Source organism: Carica papaya, chromosome 8 (assembly GCF_054855325.1).
Source record: "Carica papaya isolate Zhongbai chromosome 8, ASM5485532v1, whole genome shotgun sequence".
NCBI classification, from domain to species: Eukaryota; Viridiplantae; Streptophyta; class Magnoliopsida; order Brassicales; family Caricaceae; genus Carica; species Carica papaya.
Window position 1 is genome coordinate 4167628 of NC_142316.1, and position 24028 is coordinate 4191655.

General features: G+C 37.6%; 2 protein-coding genes across 2 annotated transcripts; one reads left to right on the forward strand and one right to left on the reverse strand.

Annotated features, from left to right (window-relative positions):
• Positions 1-14431: 14431 nt before the first annotated feature.
• NAK (Protein kinase superfamily protein) lies at positions 14432-17616 on the forward strand. The gene is made up of 6 exons (XM_022032028.2): positions 14432-14736; positions 15282-15586; positions 15871-16006; positions 16126-16268; positions 16360-16483; positions 16955-17616. Exons 1-6 carry the CDS (start codon positions 14685-14687, stop codon positions 17350-17352), a joined length of 1158 nt encoding a protein of 385 aa, XP_021887720.1. The 5' UTR covers positions 14432-14684; the 3' UTR covers positions 17353-17616.
• A 962-nt stretch (positions 17617-18578) lies between these two features.
• Positions 18579-23846, reverse strand: LOC110807015 (SNARE-like superfamily protein). The gene is made up of 4 exons (XM_022032032.2): positions 23722-23846; positions 20752-20841; positions 19926-20094; positions 18579-19169 (listed from the first exon to the last, which is right to left on the reverse strand). The coding sequence occupies exons 2-4, from the start codon at positions 20809-20811 to the stop codon at positions 18973-18975; spliced, it is 426 nt and encodes a 141-aa protein (XP_021887724.1). The 5' UTR covers positions 20812-20841; positions 23722-23846; the 3' UTR covers positions 18579-18972.
• Positions 23847-24028: the final 182 nt, after the last annotated feature.

Here is a 24028-nt window from a genome sequence, read left to right on the forward strand (position 1 = left end):
ACACAATCCTAACCTTGCTTAATAGATAGGTATTGTGGTGGGGCAGACTGAGTTACTTTGAGTCTCTTATTCTGATGGTCTTGACTTGAAACTGAGTTCTCGTAAAGTAATGGAGGCCTAGAACTACTTGATGTCGGTGTAGAACTCTAAATAGTGCTCTCAATGAGTTGTGGATTGATCAAAACTTGCTGCTAGGTACGAAGCTTAAGTACTACCAATAGGTTCCTAATCTTTGGATGGAGACCCCATTGAAATCTTTGGACCATCTTCTCTTCATCGACATAATCTCGGGAGAGTAGCGGCTAAGCTCTATGAATCTTCTAGCATAATCAGTAACTGAGAGGTTTCCCTAGGTTAACTGGGCGAACTTTATCTCCTTCTAATGGTAAATGTGCTTGGAGAAGTATTCGACATTAAATGCCTATAAGAAATGTTCTCATGTGATGGGCATGGACAGAGTAGTCTACTTAACTTCCCACCAGCAACTCTGTTTCTCCCTCAAGCATAAAGGTGGTAAGGATAACCTTCGCAACTCTGTTTCTCCCTCAAGCATAAGGGTGGCGAGGATAACCTTCCGTTCATTAGTCACCCCCATAACTCTAAAGGATTTTTCAGTTGTTTTTAGCCACTTTTCTACCTTATAGAAAGTCGATGCTCCTACAAATGGGACTGAATTCAGTCGCTTATACCTTTCAATATAACTTGGATCCATTGTTAGTAGAGTTGGGCCTTGTTGAGGTGGAGGATCTGGCAAATATCTCCTTGGAGGAACCAGGGGAGGATTAGGAAGGTCCCTCATTTCTTTTCTAGCATATTGACTAGTAATGAGCCTCTCCACCAAGTTGTAAAGACGATCAACATCTTCTCGTAATGATTCTATATGAGAAGATCTATTTATAGGGGGTCGTCTTTGCCTCATTTTTGTTTGCCTACATCACCAAACAAAAATTTTAAGATTTACCCTTTTAAAATTATATTCTCAATAATAGTCTTATCCTTAAGAATGTGCAATGGATGATTTCGAGGAATATGAGCTCTAATACCAATTGTAATAATCCGACTCTCATCCAGAGTTCTGACCGTATGTCCACAATGTTATGATAAAATAATTAATAAGAATATTTCGCGCAACAAATCTTAAAATAATAAAAGTACATCCCTTGTATACTTAGCTCAAAGTATCCAATATCCATGAGCCATGTCTAAACTTTAAAATAAATATTTACTACAAATAAAATAATTAACATTAAGTACTTGTTCGAATTAAAATAAAAATTAAACGATCTCTTATCAAGTCTCTCACTGTTCAGGGGTAGAATTCTGAATATCTTGATCTCGAGAAAAAATAAATAGTAAATAGGGTGAGCTTAATATGCTCAGTAAGCGTGTAAGTACCACAAACAATAGAGTAATCTATTTAAGTTGGTAGAAAATATAAAACTATCAACGGAGAGAGTTTAAAACACATTTTTCTTTAGTCCAGAAAAATGTAGTATCTACACTCTAATTCATTCACTAAACCTTATAAATTAGTTTGCTCAATAAACATCATGATTCAATATAAATAGCTTAGTACACATCAGAATTCAGTTTCAGATAAATAGTTCAGTAAATATTAGAATTCAATATTCCAGTATCACAAGCCATACACATAAATTTAGATATATTCATACTAGTTTACGTCCTCTTGAGAATGGTTTCATCTAATTTAACAATATCAACACTGTTGATCATTTTTATCAATTCATCTTTTAAGTTTCATCGCGTGATGTTACGAGGGCAAAATTGATCCCCTCTACCATGTGGATATCAACAAATAACAGATTCTCATTCCCCCAAGGGTTATAAGCACCAAATAACATATAACAGATAATAGATTCCCAACCATAATGTCTGGTATGGGACTTCCCAGTTATGTCTGAATGAGGCTATATCCACGAGTAGGGTTCACCCAGATCACCTGCCAAATTGCTCACACACACCTCTTTGATACTAGTTAAATGGATTTTTCAAGTCTTTTAATAATTATTTATTTATTTCAACTTGCTAATAAATTCTCCAATTTTATCATTTAATATTTCTTATACCTGTAACACACACAGAGTAAATATTCATCACCCTAGATTCTTCTATGTATCCTTAATATATTCACAATCACAAAGCAACCAATACCTATACGAACTCAGTTATAAAACATAGCAGAACAGTTCATCAGTAATTTCAGAAATAAACATAAATAAAAACACAACAATCAATAGTAAAATCTTGTTAGAATCTTGAACATAATTATCAATTAGTAAATTAATTAACTAGAATCACCTACCGAGTACCGTTAATTAATTACTTAAATATATCAAACTACATTTATAACATAAATGCACTTATCTGATTTTCGTTCACAAATCTATTTCGCAGAAGAGTTCCCGAATGCCAAATACAATCGTGCGTAACCACTGAAAAAATGCACTGTTGCATGCCTCCACATGATGTCACCGGAGCATACATGCGTTGCCGTCAGACCACCGCATGTCGCCATGAACCTCTACGAATCGACAAGAACTCATCGTGAAACGCTTCGCACCCTCAAGTCTGGTGCAGATTTGGTGAAATTGTGTTGGAAGGAGCCGTAAAACAATAAAAACGTGTGTTGAGCTACCGCACAGTTCGTCTTCTTCTCCTGCGCACTGCCACGTGCAGACGAATCTATTTCCGGATCTACTTTGGTTTTCTTTCCTTTGGTTCTTTCTTTGCACGGGTCTAACGTGGTTTAGGAACATCGTGTTGTCATCGCTTCTTCTTCCCTCCACTAGAGCTCTCTCTATCTCTGCGCACCCTTCTCTCTCTCTCTCTCTCTCTCTCTACCTGCTCCGATATATTTCTCTCTCCTTCGCTCTTTTTCTTTCTCTACCCGATTTATAGTTGGAGAGAGGATAACCCTACATGGCTCTTCTTCTTTCTTCTTCAGTGGAGAGAATAGGCGTACATGTAACACCCAAACCCTTATTTATTATTTTTATTGAAATTTTATAATTTATTCATAAGGGTGTAATTTAATTTAATTTAATTGAAATAAAAATAATAATAATGATAAAAATGGTTAAAATTATTTTTTTGGATTTAATTGAAAATGATTTTGGGAAAATGGGGTGAAAATTTGGATTCTGGGGTGTTTTTAAAAAGAAAATCAAAAATCGGGGGTTAAAACACAATTTAAAAAAGTTGTGCCACGTCAGCAGCCCAGTCAGTAGTCTCGGCCAACCAGGGCACGCCGTGTGGCAAGGACGCTGATGCGGGAGGCCATGCGGGACGGAGCCGCGTGGGCGATCCGCGAGCACGCGATCGAACGGTCCAGATCTCACGCGTGCGGACGGCCCAGATCGCATCGCGATGGACGACCCAGATTTATTCCTATTTTAATCGTGATCAGACGGTCCAGATTAAATCGCGATGGACGGCTGAGATTAAAAGGGGAAGGTTATAAATAACCTCACCCACACCCAACCCCAAACCCTAGCCGCCAGTACCCTCGCCGGAGAAGAAGACTCACTCACTGGAGGAGCTGGCTGCCGCCGCACCGGAGGATTTTCTGACCGCCAAACGAGGTAAATTTTCTCTCCTTGGCTCGTTTTTCGATGTTGAATCCACCTATGGCCAAATCAGAGCCAAACCACTGGCCAATTGGCCGAAAAATACTGTCGAATTCCAGCGGCGTCGCCGTGGCTTCCCTCAGTTTTTACCTCCGATGAGGCCCTTCCCGGTTTCCGTTCGATGTAATTTTTACACCACTATGATCACCGTCCTTTTCTCTATAGGTTGACCGGAGCAAAACATCAAATTGTGACTCGCGCTGGAGAAGTCGCCGCACCCGAGAGCTTCGCCGCCGGTAAGTCTCGATTTTTCGTAATTGTTTGGCCCACCGAGGGCCCTAGGGTTGTTTTATCACAGGAACCAATGCAAGTTTGGCCGAATTCGGTCGAAAATGGCCAATCCGAGGTGGATCGCCGCCGCGGGCGGTGGTGCCGTCTCCGGAGCACGGCGGAGGTGCCGTGCCAGAATTCTGAAATTGGCCGAGTAGGCCCTGGGTCTGATTTTGAGTTTTTTCGGGATACGTATAGGTACCGAAAGTGTGTTTCAGTTCCCGAAAAAAAATTTAGAGAATCTAGGGACTGCCCGTAGGTGCAGTGTAAAGCCGATTTCAGACTCAGAAACAAGTAAGGATTTCTCACCTTATTTTCTATCACGGTATTAAAGCTCAACAAATGATAAAACGGTATTTCATGAATTGTATATAATTAATTAAGGTTGCCAATGGAGCCCGAATCTGATGTATTTTTCGGTCAGTTGTTGTTTGATCTATTTTACAGTTTCAAATGCAGTATAGTATTTGATGTGTTTATTCTGTGATTTCGTATGCATGAATCACAGTTTCATTCATTATGGTTTGAATTATTGTGAACCCGATGTTGTGTTGTCTTATTTGGTGTTCATTACTGGTTTACGTTTTTATGTTTGATTGGATAATTGAGACAAAGAAAAATAGAAAAAGGTATGTGAATTGATAAATGGATGATGTCGATAGCCTAACTAGGTATCTTGGGAAATGGTGGACGGATCGGGTTCGTAGGGAACCCTACCGGGAACGTGGTCTCTCATATTGGACGGAGTATGGAGACCTTATGTGTTTTGTCGTCTATACTGGACAGGGTATGGAGACGGCCCGTTTCACCCTCATACCAGACGGGGTATTGAGGTTTATGATTTTTGGCGCCCATACCGGACGGGATATGGGGACGGCCTTGAATCAAGTTATCAGTATGAATGGTTCACATGTAGCGGGACCCCTATGGATCCCCATGGATACTAGTAAGCTGATAAAAGAGGAAAATCTATTATCTGATGATTGAAATGCAAATGTATGATATGTGTTATGTTATAAAGTGTGTATAATTTCATGATATTATAATGTTGTTGTTCTCTTATGTTGTTTTTATGAAGCTCACCGAGATACGTGGACAGTAAAGGATTTTATTATTGATAAATGAATTTATCATGAATTATGCTCAATTGGTCGTTTTTGTTTTCTACCAACCTTTACTTATGTGATAGTGAGATAGTGTGATGTCTTTACTGGACTACTGTAGCTCATTCCTTATTTAACCATTTCAGATCAGGAGGATTTAGTTCCCGAGCTCGTCCCGTAGGAAGACAGCGAGTAGACGTCTAAGGATTTCATAGTTTTATTTATAGCATTCATTACTAATATTTACCTTAATTAATTTATTCTTTCATATGTTGAATACGTTTTTGGTTATTGTGTAAGGGATGTTAATCAGAATTTTTATTTCGCTTCCGCACTTAAAACTTTTTAATACATACATTTTATTTTTATTTCTGGGGTCGTTACAGTTGGTATCAGAGCCGCGTTCATCGGACTCATTCTTTACACAATAATGCTTAGAGAAATACCCACCGATAAATCATTACTCAACTCTTCCTTGTGAAATGCTGGTGCAGAGAAATGAGGAGAGGAAGACCCCCACTAAACCGAGCAACCCGAGATGATTCGCTTTGGGAAGATGTGGACAGAATATTTGAGATGCTGGAAAGGATCATGGCCACCCAGCAAGGTCGAGAGGAGAGAAGGGAGTTACCCGAACCTCCCCCACTACCACGGGTTGAGCCACCGCTACAGCAAGCGGATCCCGAGCCACCCCGGCACGAGCCTGTTCCACCACAGTACCGCTCGGCACCACCGCCGTGGTGTGAATCGGTTCCCCAGCCACCGTACTGTCCAGCACCGCCACAGTACAATCCGGTGCCCCCACTATATCATCAGGTGCCACCACAGGGCCCCCAGTCTATCCCCAGTCGGGCCCAGTCCCTCTTCTACGGGACCCAACTCCTTCCTTGATCGACCCAAGCTATATAGAGAGGTACAGGAGACTGAACCCTTCCACTTTTGCAGGGGGATTCTCTTTCGAAGATGCCCAGTACTGGTTAGCGGAGACTGAGAAAGCTTTCAAGACCTTGGGAGTGGTTCCTGAGCAAAGAGTTGCCCTTGCTTCCTATATGCTGGTAGGGGAAGCAGGTTGTTGGTGGGAGCTCAAGCAGACCACCCTGCCTACACCAGCCACTTGGGAGCAGTTCTTAGCGGCATTCCATGCGGAGTATCTCCCTGAGCACATCCGATACCTAAAGGAGATGGAGTTTGTTCAGTTAGTCCAGGGAAACATGATGGTATCGGAATATACTCGTAAGTTCCTAGAGCTGGACTGATACTCCCCGGAGACATTGATGGATGAGGGCAGGAAGGCCAGGAGATTCCAGTGGGGCCTCCGCTCAGAGATTAAGCAACACTTATTGGTACTGGAGTTGAAGACATACTCAGCCGTTCTAGTAAAGGCGCAGATTGTGGAGAGGAGTTTTAACACCCGTCCTCAGTCAGCAGGGAGTCACCGACCCTCAGCTCCACCCCGCAGACCAGCACCTACTGCGTCGGTCCAACCAAATAAGAGGCCTAGACCAGTGATCCAGGCCCCTCCTCAGGCTCTAGGGGCAGAACGTGGAAAGATCTGCCAGCACTATGGCAAGGATCACAGAGACCGACCATGCTACTACCTCAACAACACTTGTTGCATATGTGGTAGTGCTTAGCACTATGCGAGAGAATGCCCGAGGAACCAGAACCAAGGAAGACCTCCTTTTTAGGGCAGGGTTTACAACCTCACCCAGCAGGATACTGACGCCGACCCGGACGTGGTATAGGGTATGTACACTATCTGTGACTATATTGCTCATGTTTTATTTGACATTGGTGCATCGCATTCATTTGTTTCATATGTTTTTGCATCCAAACTTAATGTATCACCTGATAAAATTGATTCAATATTGTTTGTGTCTACTGCTGGGGGTAAAACACTATTAGGAGAAATTGTCTATAGGGCTTGTGCCGTAGAGGTAGCAAATAGGAAACTGAGTGTAGACCTGATAGGGTTAGACATGGGGGATTTTGATGTAATTTTAGGAATGGATTGGCTAGCGGCATATCACGCCATCATAGATTGCTTTAACAAGAAGGTTGTATTTAATCCTCCCAATGAGGAGCCATTTACAAATTAGTAAAATTATTTAATACTTATTCCTTGATTGTAAGTTTTTTTAATTTTCTAGTACCTTAATCTTGCTATTTTCTCTAACTAGGCAAGCCCAAGAAGGAAATCTGTATCTAAGAGATTTCGGTAGTCCGAGACTTTTCAGATGTATTTCTAGACGAACTACCCGGACTACCAGTGGACAAGAAAGTCGAGTTCACTATAGACCTACAGCCAGGCACCCAGCCCATTTCAGTTGCTCCTTACCGCATGAGCCGCATTGAGATGGAAGACCTGAGGAAACATATCACTGAATTACAAGACAGTGGTTTTATTAGACACACTGTGTCCCCTTGGGGTGCCGGAGTCACTTTTGCCAGGAAGGGAGATGAAACATTAAGACTGTGCATTGATTACAGAGGATTGAATAAGGTTACAATTAAGAACAAATATCCCATTCCCAGGATTGATGACCTCTTCGATCAGCTGCAGGGTGCACAGGTCTTCTTTAAAATAAACCTACGATCAGGTTACCATCAGGTGAAGATAAGAACAGAAGACATCCCTAAGACGACCTTTCGAACCAAGTACGGACACTATGAGTTCCTGGTCATGCTATTTGGGCTAACCAACACCCTGGTACTCTTTATGGATCTGATGAACAGGGACTTCAGAGAGTTCATGGATCAATTTGTTATCGTGTTCATCGATGACATCTTAGTCTACTCAAAAAGCAGAGAAGAACATGCTCACCATCTTGCCTGAGTTTTGCAGGTCCTAAAAAAAAGAAGTTATATGCAAAGTTGAGTAAGTGTGGATTCTGGCTTGAGCAGACCGCCTTCCTATGACACATCATATCAAAGGAAGGAGTATCAGTGAATCCCGAAAAGATTGAAGCGGTACTTGACTGAGAGAAGTTAACATCAGTTAAAGAAATCCGGAGCTTCCTGGGGATGACAGGTTATTACCGCAGGTTCGTTGAAGGATTCTCCAGCCTAGCAGCTCCTCTAACCCGACTCACAAAGAAGAATGTCAAGTTTGAGTAGAATGAGGACTGCAAAAGAAGTTTTTCAGAATTAAAAAAATGGCTGATTACTACACCCGTACTAGCTTTACCAAGTGGATCGATGGGATATACAGTTTATAGTGATGTCTCCTATCTAAGCCTGGGTTGTGTCCTGATGCAGCATGGGAAGATCATAGTCTATGGGTCCAGGCAATTAAAGAATCATGAGAAGAATTACCCCACCTATGACTTAGAACTTGCCGCAATCATACACGTCTTGAAAACTTGGTGCCATTATTTATACGGAGAGACTTTCCAGATATATATCGATCATAAGAGTTTGAAGCACATATTCACTCAAAAGGATCTCAACATGCATCAGAGAAGGTGGATGAAACTCTTTAAAGACTATGATTGTGATATCTTATATCATCCGGGTAAGGGCAACGTAGTGGCAGATGCCCTCAGAAGGAAAAGTGCAGGTATCTTAGCCCATTTAATGGTTTTAGAACGTAGGCAAATTGGGGCCACACAACAGGTTCGGCTTCAGGACTTGAAAAGAGTCGCATGTTTGGGCCATCTGACCGTCTAGCCCGAGTTAATACAGAGAATAAAGGAAGCCCAGTCAGTCGACCCCGCCCTGGTAGCCCGAAAGAATTATGCAGAACAGGGAGTGAGCTCAGAATTCTGAATCTCTACCGATGGGTTACTCCGTTTCCAAGATAGGGTGTGTGTCCCAAACGACAGTGAGTTAAAGAGAGACATCATGACAGAGTCCCATAGCTCGAAGTTTGCCATGCATCCCGGAAGCACCAAAATGTACCAAAACATGCGACCCCAGTTTTGGTGGAATGGGATGAAGAGAGACATAGCCGACTTTGTATCCAAATGCTTGGTCTGTCAGCAGGTCAATGCAGAGTATCAGCGCCCAGGTGGGCTACTTCAGCCTTTACCGATCCCGGAGTGGAAGTGGGAACACATCACCATGGACTTCGTAACGGGATTACCCAAGGCACGTTCAGGACTTGACGCCATCTAGGTAATCATTGATTGGCTTACCAAATCTTCCCACTTCTTGGCAATCAGGATGACTGACCCCTTGGACAAGTTGGTAAGAATGTATATCCGGGAAATAGTCAGATTGCACGGAGTTCCAGTGACAGTGATATCCGACAGGGACCCCAAGTTCACTTCTCGGTTTTGGAGTAGCTTTCAGCAAGCCATGGGAACAAAGTTGTTTCTTAGTACTGCCTTCCATCCTCAGACTGATGGACAATCAGAAAGGACAATTCGTACACTTGAGGATATGCTCCGAGCTTGTGTCCTTGACTCTGAGGGCCATTGGGACGACCATCTATCCCTGATAGAGTTTGCCTACAACAACAGCTACCAAGCAAGCATCGACATGGCTCCATATGAGGCTTTATATGGGTGCCCATGCAGATCACCGATTTGTTGGAAAGAAGTGGGCGATAGAAGATTGTTTGGCCCGGAGTTGGTAGAGGAGACCACGTCTAAAATAGTTAAAATCAGAAAGAACATTCAAACAGCTCAAAGCAGGCAGAAGAGTTATGCGGGCACCCGAAAGAGAGATCTAACGTTTGAGAAAGGCGACCGGGTGTTCCTTAAGGTCACTCATTTCAAGGGAATTAGTAGGTTCAGCAGGAGGGAAAAACTGAACCCCTGATTTATTGGACCTTTTGAAATCTTAGACAGGATTGGTACTGCTGCCTACAGACTAGCACTGCCTCTAGAGCTCTCCAAGGTCTACAATGTCTTCCACGTATCCATGCTACGTAAGTACAACCCGGACCCCTCTCATGTCTTGGCTCATGAACCGCTTCCACTCCAAGAGGACTTATCTTATGAAGAAGTACCAATCGGTATCACAGACCGAAAGAGCAGGAAACTCCGAAATTGAAAAATATCATTTGTAAAGGTCGTATGGCAGAACCACACACCAAAGGAGGCTACTTGGGAGCTAGAATCAGACTTTAGAGCCCAGTATCCCTATTTGTTCAATCAAGAGCAAGAGGCAAATTTGGGGGACCAAATTTCTTTAAGGGAGGGAGAGTTGTAACACCAAAACCCATATTTATTATTTTTATTGAAATTTTATAATTTATTCATAAGGGTGTAATTTAATTTAATTTAATTGAAATAAAAATAATAATAATGATAAAAATGGTTAAAATTATTTTTTTGGATTTAATTGAAAATGATTTTGGGAAAAAGGGGTGAAATTTTGGATTCTGGGGGTATTTTTGAAAAAAAAATCAAAAATCGGGGGTCAAAATACAATTTAAAAAAGTTGTGCCACGTCAGCAGCCCAGTCAGCAGCCCCAGTCAACCAGGACACGCCGCGTGGCAAGGACACTGACGCGGGACGGAGCCACGTGGGCGATCCGCGTGCACGCGATCGAACGATCCAGATCTCACGCGTGCGGACGGCCCAGATCTCACGCGCACGGACGGCCTAGATCTCACGCGTGCAGACGGCCCAGATTTATTCCCATTTTAATCGCGATCGGATGGTCCAGATCGCATCGTGATGGACGGTCCAGATTTATTTCCATTTTAATCGCGATCGAATGACCCATATTAAATCGTGATGGATGGCTGAGATTAAAAGGGAAAGGTTATAAATAACCCCACCCACACCCAACCCCAAACCCTAGCCACCAGTACCCTCGCCGGAGAAGAAGACCCAGTCACTGGAGGAGCCGGCCGCTGCCACCCCTCGCCGCACCGGATGATTTTTCGACCGCCAAACGAGGTAAATTTTTTCTCCTTGGTTCGTTTTTCGATGCTGAATCCGCCTATGGCCAAATCTGAGTCAAACCATCGGCCAATTGGCCGAAAAACACCGCCGAAGTCTAGCGACACCGTCGCGACTTCCCTCAGTTTTTACCTCCGATGAGGCCCTTCCCCGTTCCCATTCGATGCAATTTTTATACCACTGTGATCATCGTCATTTTTTCTACAAGTTGACTGAATTTGATGTATTTTTCAATCAGTTGTTGTTTGATCTATTTTACAGTTTTAAATGCAGTATGGTATCTGATGTGTTTATTCTGTGGTTTCGTATGCATGAATTACAGTTTCATTCATTATGGTTTGAATTATTGTGAACCTGATGTTGTGTTGCCTTGTTTAGTGTTCATAACTGGTTTATGTATTTATGTTTTATTGGATAATTGAGACCAAGAAAAATAGAAAAAGGTATGTGAATTGATAAATAGATGATGTCGACAGCCTAACTTGGTATCTTGAGAGATGGTGGACGGATGGGGTCCGTAGGGAACCCTACCGGAAACGTGGTCTCTCATATCAGACGGGGTATGGAGACCTTATGTGTTTTGGTGCCCATACCGGACGGGGTATGGGGACGGCCTTGAATCAAGTTATCAATGTGAATGGTTCACGTGTAGCGGGACCCCTATGGATCTCCATGGATACTAGAAGGCTGATAAAAGAGGAAAATCTGTTGTCTGATGATTGAAATGCAAAGGTATGATATGTGTTATGTTATAAAGTGTGTATGATTTCATGATATTATAATGTTGTTGTTCTCTTATGTTGTTTTCATGAAGCTTACCGAGGTAAGTGGACAGTAAAAGGTTTTATTATTGATAAATGAATTTATCATGAATTATGCTCCATTGGTTGTTTTTGTTTTCTACCAATCTTTACTTACGTGACAGTGAGATAGTGTGATGTCTTTACTAGACTAGTGTAGCTCATTCCTTATTTAATCATTTCATATAAGGAGGATTTGTTTCCTGAGCCCGTCCCGCAGGAAGACGGCCAGTAGACGTTTAAGGATTTCATAGTTTTATTTATAGCATTCATTACTAATATTTACCTTAACTAGTTTATTCTTTCATACATTGAATACATTTTTAGTTATTGTGTAAAGGATAGTTATGTCTCTTCTTCCTCTTCCTCCCCGATTAGAGGCGAATAGGCCTCTGGTCAATTTTTTTTTTCTTACCCAAAACAACATCGTTTTGGAGTTCTACTAAAACGATGTCATTTTGATCCCTTTTTTTTCCTATTTTATGGGTTGTTACAAATGTGTCATGCATGAAGCTGCTATTACATTCTTACAGAGATACAATACCAATTATTTTAATAGTAAAATAATTCATATACTATTCAAAATTTTCTATTTAAATGTTTATACTTTTTTAAACATATATTGATTTTTATACTTTCAAATTGTTTATAAGTTTCACTTAGTGTTGGATTTTGTTTTACATATAGGCAAAAATTAGTATAATCTAGGCTATATATTTTTTAATTGAATTGTTTTGTAACCAAGCAAAAATTGGGATATGAGAACTTAATGGCTTGGCAAAGATGTCAACAAGTTGAAATATAGGAAATACAAAATAGTAGTAAATAGATTATATATGATTGATGATTAATCAAGTAAACATAAATAATTACATAAACTCCTAGTAGTTAAAAAAATTAGCTAGACATGGTTAAATTAAAAATAATACTTAACAAAGAAACTATAATAACAATAAAAGTCATACTTCAATTAGATAGCAAAACCAAAAATAATATTAAGTACTCGAGTCATAGAAGTAAAAATAAAGAGAAAAATAGAAGAAAAATAAACTTTTTTAAAGCCCTTGAACTATAATCTTCCTTCTTCTCCTTGTTATCTAGTCTTGTTTCCTTACTTTTAGTTGCCTTCTAGTAGTCTCCTCTTTTCTTGTTAACCTCTTTGTCATCTCTGCTTAGTTGGTATCTCTTTCCTTTTAAATATATATAGTTGTAGGGTTCGTAAGTAATTATAAGTTAATTTCATATAAAATCATAATGTAATCACAAAAGTTCTCATAAGCCACAAATGCACGTACTTTAACCTTGTAAAACAAGATTTACTCGTTGTAGTGGATTAATTTAGCCACTACAACATATGCATTTAGATTTGAACTTTTTTTTTTTCAGATTTTTTCCACTACAATTGGTTAGAAATCAAGTTATATCGATCATGTCATGTTTTCATATTTATTTTTAGCATATTTTTATTTAGAAACAATCATTTTTGTTGTGAAAATATATTTTTACCTAAATTTTTAAAAAATACGTGAATTAATGAATTACTTTAAATAAATAATAAACACGATAAAATATAAAAATAAAATCGATATATCATGATTCAACTAGAAACTATTTTTTTTTTTTTTTACTTATCCAATTCTTTATTAACAAATTATTTGTTAGATCAAGCGCTTTTTAATCAAATAGGATATACCTTCCATTTCTTTAGAATGGTAAATCCTTTGATGGTACTTACCCAACTTTATGAACTTCAAATGAGACCAATAATTATCCTTTATAACTAGTCACCAACTATATCTTAATGGTACTAAAGCATGATGAAACACTCATTAAACGACTCGCAATAAACTTAGAGTTTATGAACAAATCTACACATGTCATAATAAACTCTATAAAATTTGTCAAAGAAGTAACCTTTGTGCATCAACTCATTCACCTATATATAATTTGAATAATTTAAAGACTTAAAAATATATATATATATGTGCATAAAATTATTCACACTGTAGTATGAATTTTATTATTTAATTAAACTATATCTTCTAAAATTATTTGTTAAAATTAATACCCTTCAAGGATAAAACAATCAAATCTAACATCTTAATAATTTTAATTGATTTCAAAATAAAATTACATAGGAAACATATATCTACTGATATTATTTATAAATCTATTGACATTATTTTGATATTAAATATATATATGTATACGCTTTAGTATTGATTTTTTCCATTGAATTTAAAATTCTAAAATTAAAGAAGTCAGTTTTTTTTTTATAAAATTATTAAATATTTTGTGATCTACTGTGTATTGAGTTGCAAATCCTCTCAATTTGTTTTCCTAACTTAAAATATATTATAAATATTTAAAATAAATCTATATATCTCTTGAAATAATAAAAAAATAATTATCGTAAAAGAATATTTTATTTATTTTTGTTGTATCTGATTGTTTTTTTTTTCATGTTCTGTTTTACTGATTACATAATTTCTATATATAAATACATTTTAGTCTATTTTTTATGAAATAAATAATAAAGAATAAATTGTATAATTATTTTAGAAAGATAATATTTTTGTTTAATTAGCAAAACTTAATCTACTGCAATTAAAATTACTAGACACTTTCCATTTTTTTTTTCCCGAAAATTCATAATCATCCATATTATTATGTTAATGAAGAAAGATTTGGTGATTATGATATTCTGTTAACACAGTGGTAAGTAAGTAGAAGAAGCCGACAAAGGAGGCAGAAAGGGGCCAAGTCAACCGTCTAAGGATGATTGGTTGGTCTAATAAAGACTACCAGGAAATAGCAAACCAGTAGACCCTTCTTCCCTGCTTTTCTTCTCATCATAATCCAACAAAAAACCAGAAGGCAAATCACCAAACAATCTGCTCTCAAGATTTTCTTTCTTTTCTTTTGCATGCTTCTTTTGGTCTGATCCTTTTAGTAGCTACTGGGTACTTGCGATTTTTACGAAATAAATCAGAGTTTGCTCTGCTCGAATGGGTGCTTGTTGGAGCAATCGGGTCAAAGCCGAGACTCCTTCGCATACAGGTATTTTGACCCTTTTTGGCTTTGAATAAAATGCTCTTTAATCTTTGCTGGGAATTGTAATTTGTTCTGATTATATATCTGGGTAAATTGAAAAACAAGTTTTTCCTTTTTTTCCCTCGATGACTTTGCTTGACTTGCTGGGACTTTTTTCTTCAATTATATTTTTTGCTAGGTTTTATGAAAAGATGTATGACAGCAGCATAAACACTGTTTAATGTTATAGAATTTTGTTTAAGGAAAGCTTTTTGTACAACAAATCTGGATTTCCTAAGCTCATATATAAAATGAAAGACTGTATAGCAAACGTAAGCCCATGCTGAGGAATGAAACATAAAAATTGTATACCAAAAACTCTAGCCTATGTTGATGATTTCCTTATCTATGTTGATTTTTGTGATATTTAGTGTTCAATCTGTCTTCTACTAGAATTCGAGTTTTGATGAAGCTTTGGTAGGAGATCTTGTTTTATCTTACAAAGTTGTTTCTGTTAATTCTTGAAGAAATGCATTGTTTTTTCTTTTTTTTTTAAAAAAAATTTTTGGTAGGGCTAAATTCGAAAAATGTGAGTAGAGATGGCAGTAAACTCTCATCAGGTTCAATTCCCCAAACCCCTCGAAGCGAGGGTGAGATATTGCAGTCTTCGAATTTGAAGAATTTTAGCTTCAGTGAACTAAGAACGGCTACTAAGAATTTCAGGCCTGATAGTGTTTTAGGGGAAGGTGGCTTTGGTTCTGTTTTTAAAGGATGGATATATGAGAATTCACTTGCAGCTGCCAAGCCAGGTAGTGGCACGGTGGTTGCCGTGAAGAGGTTAAATCAAGAAGGGCTCCAGGGTCATAAGGAATGGCTGGTGAGTTAAATTTCAAATGTCTTATATTTGTTTTGTTGATCGTTTCTTTCAAATGTTGTCTGTCCATGGTTGCAAATTCTTTTGCACAGTTTGGTAAATTTTTCATGCAAAGAATAGGCAGAAGCCAGCAACAATCAACATGACTTCAGAATGTCCAAGCATTAAAATAAGCAGATCTCGAAAACTGATAATCTTTCGAGTGCCTTTTTAGATGTCAAACTTCTTTACACAACTTCAACTAGAAGAAATAATTGATTCCCTGTTGTACTTTTCTATATATACAGGCTGAAATCAATTATCTTGGGCAATTGCATCATCCTAATCTTGTGAAATTGATTGGTTACTGCTTAGAAGATGAGCACCGGATTCTGGTATATGAGTTCATGGCTCGGGGTAGCTTGGAGAATCATTTATTCAGAAGTGAGTAGTGGCCTCCATTATCAAAATTCATAAGCTGTATCTTCCAGGAGAAGCTTATAGTCAAGCATTGCACCTTATTCATCTTCCATAACTGAACCGTTATGTTGATTTTTAAACAGGGGGTTCGCGTGTCGAGCCACTTTCCTGGAATTTTCGTATGAAAGTTGCCCTTGGTGCTGCAAGGGGCCTTGCATTTCTTCATAATGCTGAAACTCAAGTTATATACCGTGACTTCAAAACGTCTAATATCTTGCTTGATTCGGTATGCTAGTTATCTAGCATTATTTGTTCTCCTTAAAAATAAATTTTAGAAATACCTATCCCGTCAATTCATCTCAGCTTTATGTTTGCAGAACTACAATGCAAAACTTTCTGACTTTGGGTTGGCAAGGGATGGGCCAACTGGTGATAAGAGCCATGTCTCTACAAGGGTAATGGGAACGTATGGATATGCTGCTCCTGAGTACCTAGCAACAGGTAATTTTAATTTTTCCATGTGGTTAGATGGAATCCTAATTCATGTGGATCAGTTTTGCTGTGATGGACAGATCTCCCTATAAGTCTGCTTTATGCTGTCAGTTTTCTGCTTTTCAAGTAAGGGGTCCAAGAAATTTTGATCGTTCTTCTTTCTTGGGATCTTTTATCACCTGCATGAAATTTTATTTACCTTCTATTTTTACATGACCATAGCCTTATCTAAATAAGAAAGGTACTTCCCACTTGGGGACACTATTATGAAAGTTAAAGGAATGTTATTCCTCTGGTTCCTTATATATCTATGGTGCTTACATCACAATATTTATCTGACAATTATTTCCAAACAGCTGGGAAATAAATATTAATTTTCATGCATCTATAGAAGACATCTCCTTGCAGCAAATTTACTGCCACCTGACTAAGTTGAAGGGTTCCCTGTTCTGATTGTTAATCTGTATCTGTGTTGGAAAGGTCATTTAAATGCAAAGAGCGACATATACAGCTTTGGTGTTGTCCTTCTGGAAATGATATCTGGCCGACGAGCTATAGACAAGAATCGACATTATGGGGAACACAACCTAGTGGAGTGGGCAATGCCTTACCTATTAAACAAGCGTGGAATTTTGCGGGTTTTAGATCCTCGTCTCCAAGGCCAGTACTCTCTAACTCGGGCACGAAAGGCGGTTACCCTTGCACTTCAATGCTTAGCTGTAGAACCCAAGTTGAGGCCAACCATGGATGAGGTGGTAGCTGATTTGCAACAAATTCAGGAGGCAAGAGATGTGGCAAAAAGTACTCGCAAAGAGCAGAGTAATGTAAGTAAACGAACCTCCTATCCGAGGCCTTCTGCGTCGCTAGTGTATGTTTAGAAGAAATTCACAACACAGTTGAGCAGCAACATATATATATATATACGTATTCTGGATTTTAATTATCTCAGGGAAATGGTTTAAAGAGTTTGAGATTTTGATAGTCCTTAGGCCAATGCATTTCACTCTGTCTACACATTACAGTTCACATTGAGTATGGATTGGGATTTGATGTTTCTGTCATACTTGAAAACAATGCAGGAATGTATATACACATACACACATATATATGGAAATGTAATTTAGCTTTAGTTTCCTCTTCAATGATTTCAGCATCACTTGTTGGAGTGAAGAGCCTAAGGCCTCATGCCTACTTGTCATCAATAGCAAAGAACCTTTATTCCTTATTCCAAACAAGTATTGATTTTATTTCAAGTTTAGCTTGCTTATTATTATGTTGACATAAATCAAGATTAGTTGAATTTAAGCTAAGCAGCAGAATCCAAAGGGATCTCATGCGTTAAGATTGACTTAGAACAATAACTCAAGTAGTGCTTAATTGTAAAAATGACCTTTATAAAGGACTTATCTATAAAAACAGTTGCCTAGAGTATGATTTTGGAGGTCCTCTTCTGCAATAAAAGCATTCCATTATAAATAGAGTAGTTCAGATCGTACTTTATTTATAAAACATAAAGAAGAGGAAGGTAAACAGCTTTAATTGAGCATGTTGACGATATTGTCTTGACACGAGATGATCAATGCGAGGATATGCTACATCTTTTTACTAAAATTAGAATGCTTGCTTAAAAACCAGTAAAAGCACCCATATGAGTGAATCATAGGCTTGAAAATTTTTAAGATCAAGTTCCAAAAGACATTGGTCCTGGTGTCCATAGTTTAAAGATTAATTTATTTGTCATACACAGAGATCAGAAGATACCCATGTGGTGAATGTTGTAAGACAATTCATGCATGTCCTGTTATACCAAATATTAAAGTGAAAGCAGCTCGATCAAATGTTTCTTTATTAAAAAAATGTCCCTAAAACTTTTCATTAAAAAAAAAAAAAAAAAAAATTGTCTCTAACAATGAACAATAGATGAATGATGACTGCGTAGACAATTAAACAAGAATTACTTCTGTAGAAAGTGATCTTATTATTTGAAAAAGGAAAAACATTAAGATTGTAGCAGGGATATATTGAAACAAAAAGACCTATTCACAGACACTACTATCTGAAACTAAGAGCAGACTACAAGGACTAAAAGAATAGTTATATGTGCTTAGGTCAAAGCTTACTCTTCATTGCCTGGGACCTTTATGTAGATCATCATAAATTTTTAACATAGATCATGGATTAAACATCCCAACAAGGTAGCAATTAGATATCCTATATATAAGGCATCTTACAAACAGCAGCAATTCTTTTGGTTCAATAGTAGCCTTGTTGGTGGACAGCTCAAGACAGAATTTTGTTACAATCATAGTGCAAGGCAGAAAGGACCTAGACCTCAATGGGTATTTTCTGCCAGGTCTGTGCCAGGGCAAGGTCAGCTTCCATCCATATGAAGCATTAGACAATGCAAAGCAGCAGAAGATAACTCACCGTAATGAAAAAATAAAATCAAAGACAATAAAACAAACAACAAATTCAATGTTGCATGTTCCAATGCATTTTCATCGACTCAACAAGGCTACACGATCTTTTTGTATTGCCTGTGTGAGATTGACATCAAATAGCTCACACCGAATGGGCATCTCCATTTCATAAAAGGGATTCTTCAACACATAGTCTGTGTACAATTCATAGATAACTTTTAGGAGATTCTCCATGTGCTGTGCCCCAGGCTCACAGATGACAAAGAATTTTGTTCCTGCATTCAAAAAAAGGATTATTTTGTAGATTCAACATTTTCCAAATTAATATTTCTAACCAATTGTTGTTCCACAAAGTGTAATTAACCAGCAGATCTGTAAATGATCATTCATTAAAATGGAAGACCCAGACAGCAAAGTCGTACATAAAAGAAAATGAGCAACACAACTCAAAAGCCAAAATATAATAAAGCATTCCTCTAATTTCAGATCTTGTGGATCCAACTGACAATTTGAAAATTTTCGCTTAGCTTGTGTCACTGTTTTTGCAGTCAACTAATCTACCTGGTCTAAAATATTCTCTGCTTCTTGGATCAGGACAATTATAATTTTTATTTCTTGCATATTCAGGACTCACAGCTGACCAAGTAAAACCACAAACTCAGAGGTTTCCCCATTTAGGGAAAGAAACGTGATACTTAGACCAGCCATCTATAGAATTCTAGAAATCAATTATGAGCAACATGCATGTATCTGAAAATCCCTTCTAAGGAAAAACGAGATTAGAGCATGGATAGGGGAAAACCAGATTACAGGACCAAGTCTCAGCAACAATATGCTGCCTATAGGAGGTACTAGGAGGACATGTGCACATGCATAAAAATAAAAATCCCTTATTAACAAAATGCTAACACCCAAAACCTAAGATCACCTTTATTCATATTTATCAACAAATTGCTCCAGTATGTCCACTTGATATTTGTATTACCTGGAAACCTAGAGCTAAATATGATGAGATGAAATCTATAACATACCAGTAAGAGATTGGAAGCAGTGGAGATCAAATTTGTCTGCTTCCAAGAGTTCAATTCCTGAACAACCAGTGACTGGTGATAACTGCTGAGAGATTGCATGCATTGAATGCCACAAACTAGCCACTCGCAAGCTATTATTTGTGTCCATACGTCCCTCCGATCCATAATCCTAAATTTCCCAAATAAACAAAGCTTGTACTGCTAAGACAACTAAAATAAAAGAAAAACATTTGAAACTGTCTTGAAAGAGAAATCAATTTGATTTGTAAGAAAACAAACAAAGACAGATAGTGATAACAATTCAGGATCTCCCTTCTGTTCTATCATTCTTAGACAAATGTGAAATTGGTCAAAAATACTTTATACTCGTATCTTGAATTTTGCTTTAACTTTGCTTGTATTCTGCTATTTTTTTTTAATCCAAACAGAGCAATAGAACCCATGATTCAGGGTCAAACTTTTTACCTCTTCAAAAAATTCAAAGATAATGTCTTTCATTCCATGTTAGATCCAAGAATAAACTTTAGCATGCAGTAATCATTTCTTTCCCTTTTCCCATAACCAAGGAAGACCATTTGCCTCAATTCATACTATGCGGACTCCAAATAACAAATAAAGAATCAAATCCTCCATGTTCTAACCTTAGATACTAAACAGACAATAAAAATCCAGTGAAAGAAGAGCTTATTCCTTAACCTTCCAAAATTCAATGTTCATTAACAAAGCAAAACTGTGATAAGAGATTTCCCTACGGAAACAAGAAATGTTTCACTCAAACTGAAAGAAGAAAATAAAAACAGAAGTTAATGCGCATAAGAGATGGTACCTTGTAGAAGATCAAGCCACCTGATTTATTGATAATATAGAGACTGTAGATTGCTGCCATTCTCAAGAGCTCTCCACAAATTCTATCAATCTGTACAAAAGAAGATATTTTCATTGGAGATCAAAAATTGAACACCACATACATCTGTAATTTAACTGATTGGGCCTAATTTGTATTCTTTTTTCTGTTCCTATCCACATGTAACATAAATACGTTAATTAAAAGCCTGAGTTCCACTCGTCTGGTTGAAAAAATGTGGGCCTAAACAATCATTAAATAATTTCTGGGACAAGCTAAGAGAAAAATAAACTGTCACTGATCTATTAAGAGTAGGATCATCAAGGCTGAGGATTTTGGGGATGTCTAGATATACTAATTAATTTGTAAATCTCTTGTAAATGGGTGGTACCCCCTCTTTTTTGGTACTATACTAATATAGTTTCTATACTTTTTCTTTCAAAAAAAAAAAAAAATTAAGAGTAGGATCAATCGCAAAAACACAGCATTGATCAATATAAAAAAAGTTGAATTATGCAAGGTGGGAAGGTATGAAGTACCTACTACTATAGTACAAACTAGCTAGTCTATTAGTGTCCTAATTATAGTGCAAGTGTGCAAGTAACTTTCATTATGAAACCTAGTAAAGAGATTCATCATGTTACTAGTTTCTCTTGTAGGTTCCTTCAACAAACCCCTTTTGCAATTAAATACTCTCTTCAAATTGTAGCTTATGGCATATTTGTTTGCAATTATTAGAGGGGAAACATATGAAGATAGGTAAAAGGCACGAGAATTCATTTGCGATATTCTGTATTCAAAAGACAGGCAACATTCAACAGTTTCTCAAGTTGAGAGACTAATAGTTGATTATACAAGGTGAGAAGGTGTGAAGCACCTATCATATGGTTCAAACTACTTAAGTAGGACTAATAGCAAGTAGTTTATTAATAAACTATAGTGCAAGTTGCATGTAGCTTCCATTATTTTTTTAAAAAAAATAAAAGTGTGAAGTGTATTGATGTGTCGGCGCCAAGGGGGCGCCACCCAGGTACAAAAGATTTACGTATCAATTAACAAATTTACAATGGAGCCAAAGTCTTCTAAACTATCAATGTTATGCCCTAAAACAATAGAGCCAAAAAAATGACATGTAGCTTCCATTATGAAACCCAGTAAAGAGATTCATCATGTTACTAGCTTCTCTTGTAGGTTCCTTCAATGAACCCCTTTTGCAATTAGATCCTCTCTTCAATTCATAGCTTATGGCATATTTTTCTCACAATTACAAGAAAAAAGAAAAGATAGGAAGATAGCTAAAAGGCCTCAGAATTCATGTGGCATATTGTGTATTCAAGGGACAAGAAACATTCAACAATCAGGATACCTGTGTTTAGTATTCAATTTCTAAAAACTTTTTCTCTCTTCTTTTGTAGAGCGAGAAAACACTCTTTTTTTTCTCCTGACTACAGTGAGCAACTTCTTGGCTCCTTGGTCAGAGCAAATTCTTGCTCTGTATCCATGTTAGGCCATCAGTTAGAAGTTACTCTTAAATGAGGAGCTCATTTTTTCTTGCTCAAAAGTCACTCTTAAGACTCTGATATGCACCTTGGTTTTGTATGTTACAAGACAAGGAAATTGAAACTAAGTGCTTAAAACTACTAATAAAGCATGAAATAAAGCAATCTCAAAACTTTCTAAGAAACTCACTTAGTCGCATAAGCTTTACAACAATGGCTAAATATTTTTGGATCAAAAAGGAAACCAAAACACAGGTATAGAAAGGATTAAATAAAAAAGATAGAAGCCACCATCAAGATGCCAACACACACGACAAAACCTTATGAGAATAAGTAGTGATTAGGAAAATAAAATTGAACCGTAAAATATTAGAAAAACAAACCAAATGACCTATTTTTTTTAATTAGCCTAGTTCTTGTCAAAAATATCTTCCCCATTGAACAATAGAGAAAAACTTATTCTTCCCAACCAAGCATATGCAACAACATTTCGAGATCATCACATGCGTAATCTATTTTCTAGCTCCTTAATGCCAATAAAACAGTATGATGAATCAAAATAATTCAAAAGTACACTTTTTGAGAACTTATCAACCAAACTCAAACCAAGAAAGCTCAAATGTCTACATCAAAAAATCAAAATTATTCATGTTCAATCTCTTCTTTGACAAATCCCACAAGCTAGCAAATGAAACTCTCAAGAACAAGTAAGGCCATTTTTTAAGCTGCCTAAAGGAAAAATAACCCAAAAAGAAAAAAGAATTACAATACCAAAAGATTAAAGGCATACAAGCTCTTTTTTGTCTAGGCTTCTATTCTATTTTTCAGTGTACTTTGAAACTGGTTTACTACAAAGTATCTATGGCTTAAATCCAACCAAGTTGTCTCACTAGAAAGAGAAGAGATGCCGTAATTGTCCTATGTCAAGCAGATGTAGGCTTCAAAAACAAGACCCATCAGCACTAAACTGATAAAAGAACAGATGATGAAGAATGATCAAACCAAGGAAGTCATACATATCCGCAATTATTAAAGAAAGCAAAGATTAATAATGATTTGAAGCAGTCATCACTTTCATTAGCTAACAAAGTTTCCAGGAAAAAAAGGGAAAAGGCATAGGGTTACAAGCAAGACCGAAAAACTTCTATTCTTGCCCCTAGTCATTTTCGTTTAGGTAAAAAATCTTCCCCCTAATCTCCCTCAACTTGGAATAGAAAAAACTCTTATTGAAGCGGCAAAAAAAGCAAACTAGGAACTCAAACCAATGCTTCAATCAAATTTGCTTAAAACTTGAAGAAATTAATATTCAAAACGCCTAATAGATTCAAAGCAGAAACAAGCAAACTGAATTATCAATATTCAATCACAGATCACCTAGACATCCGTTTCATTGATCATGCATCTGACTGTGGAAAAGAGGAAAAAAAAAACGAAGAGAAAAAGGCTACATTACCGTTCCTAATAGAAGCCGAGCCCGCTTCCCCCTCAACTCGCCTATGATTTTCCTCTCCACTTGGTTCCAGAAACCTCTACAAAAAGCTCTCTCAATTTCCCACAAATCAGCTTTTAAACAACAGATCTACCCAACAAACCGGAGCTCCCTATACTATGATTGCCTTTAGGATTCCGGAATTGCTTCTCCGTGTGCTCTTGATTCACCCCACTCAAATCCGAAATTCCTTACTTTTTTTCCAATCTGAACGCTTTCTCTGATCCTTCGTTCACTCCCAAAAAATCCACAAACCCGTCCCCTCTCCCCT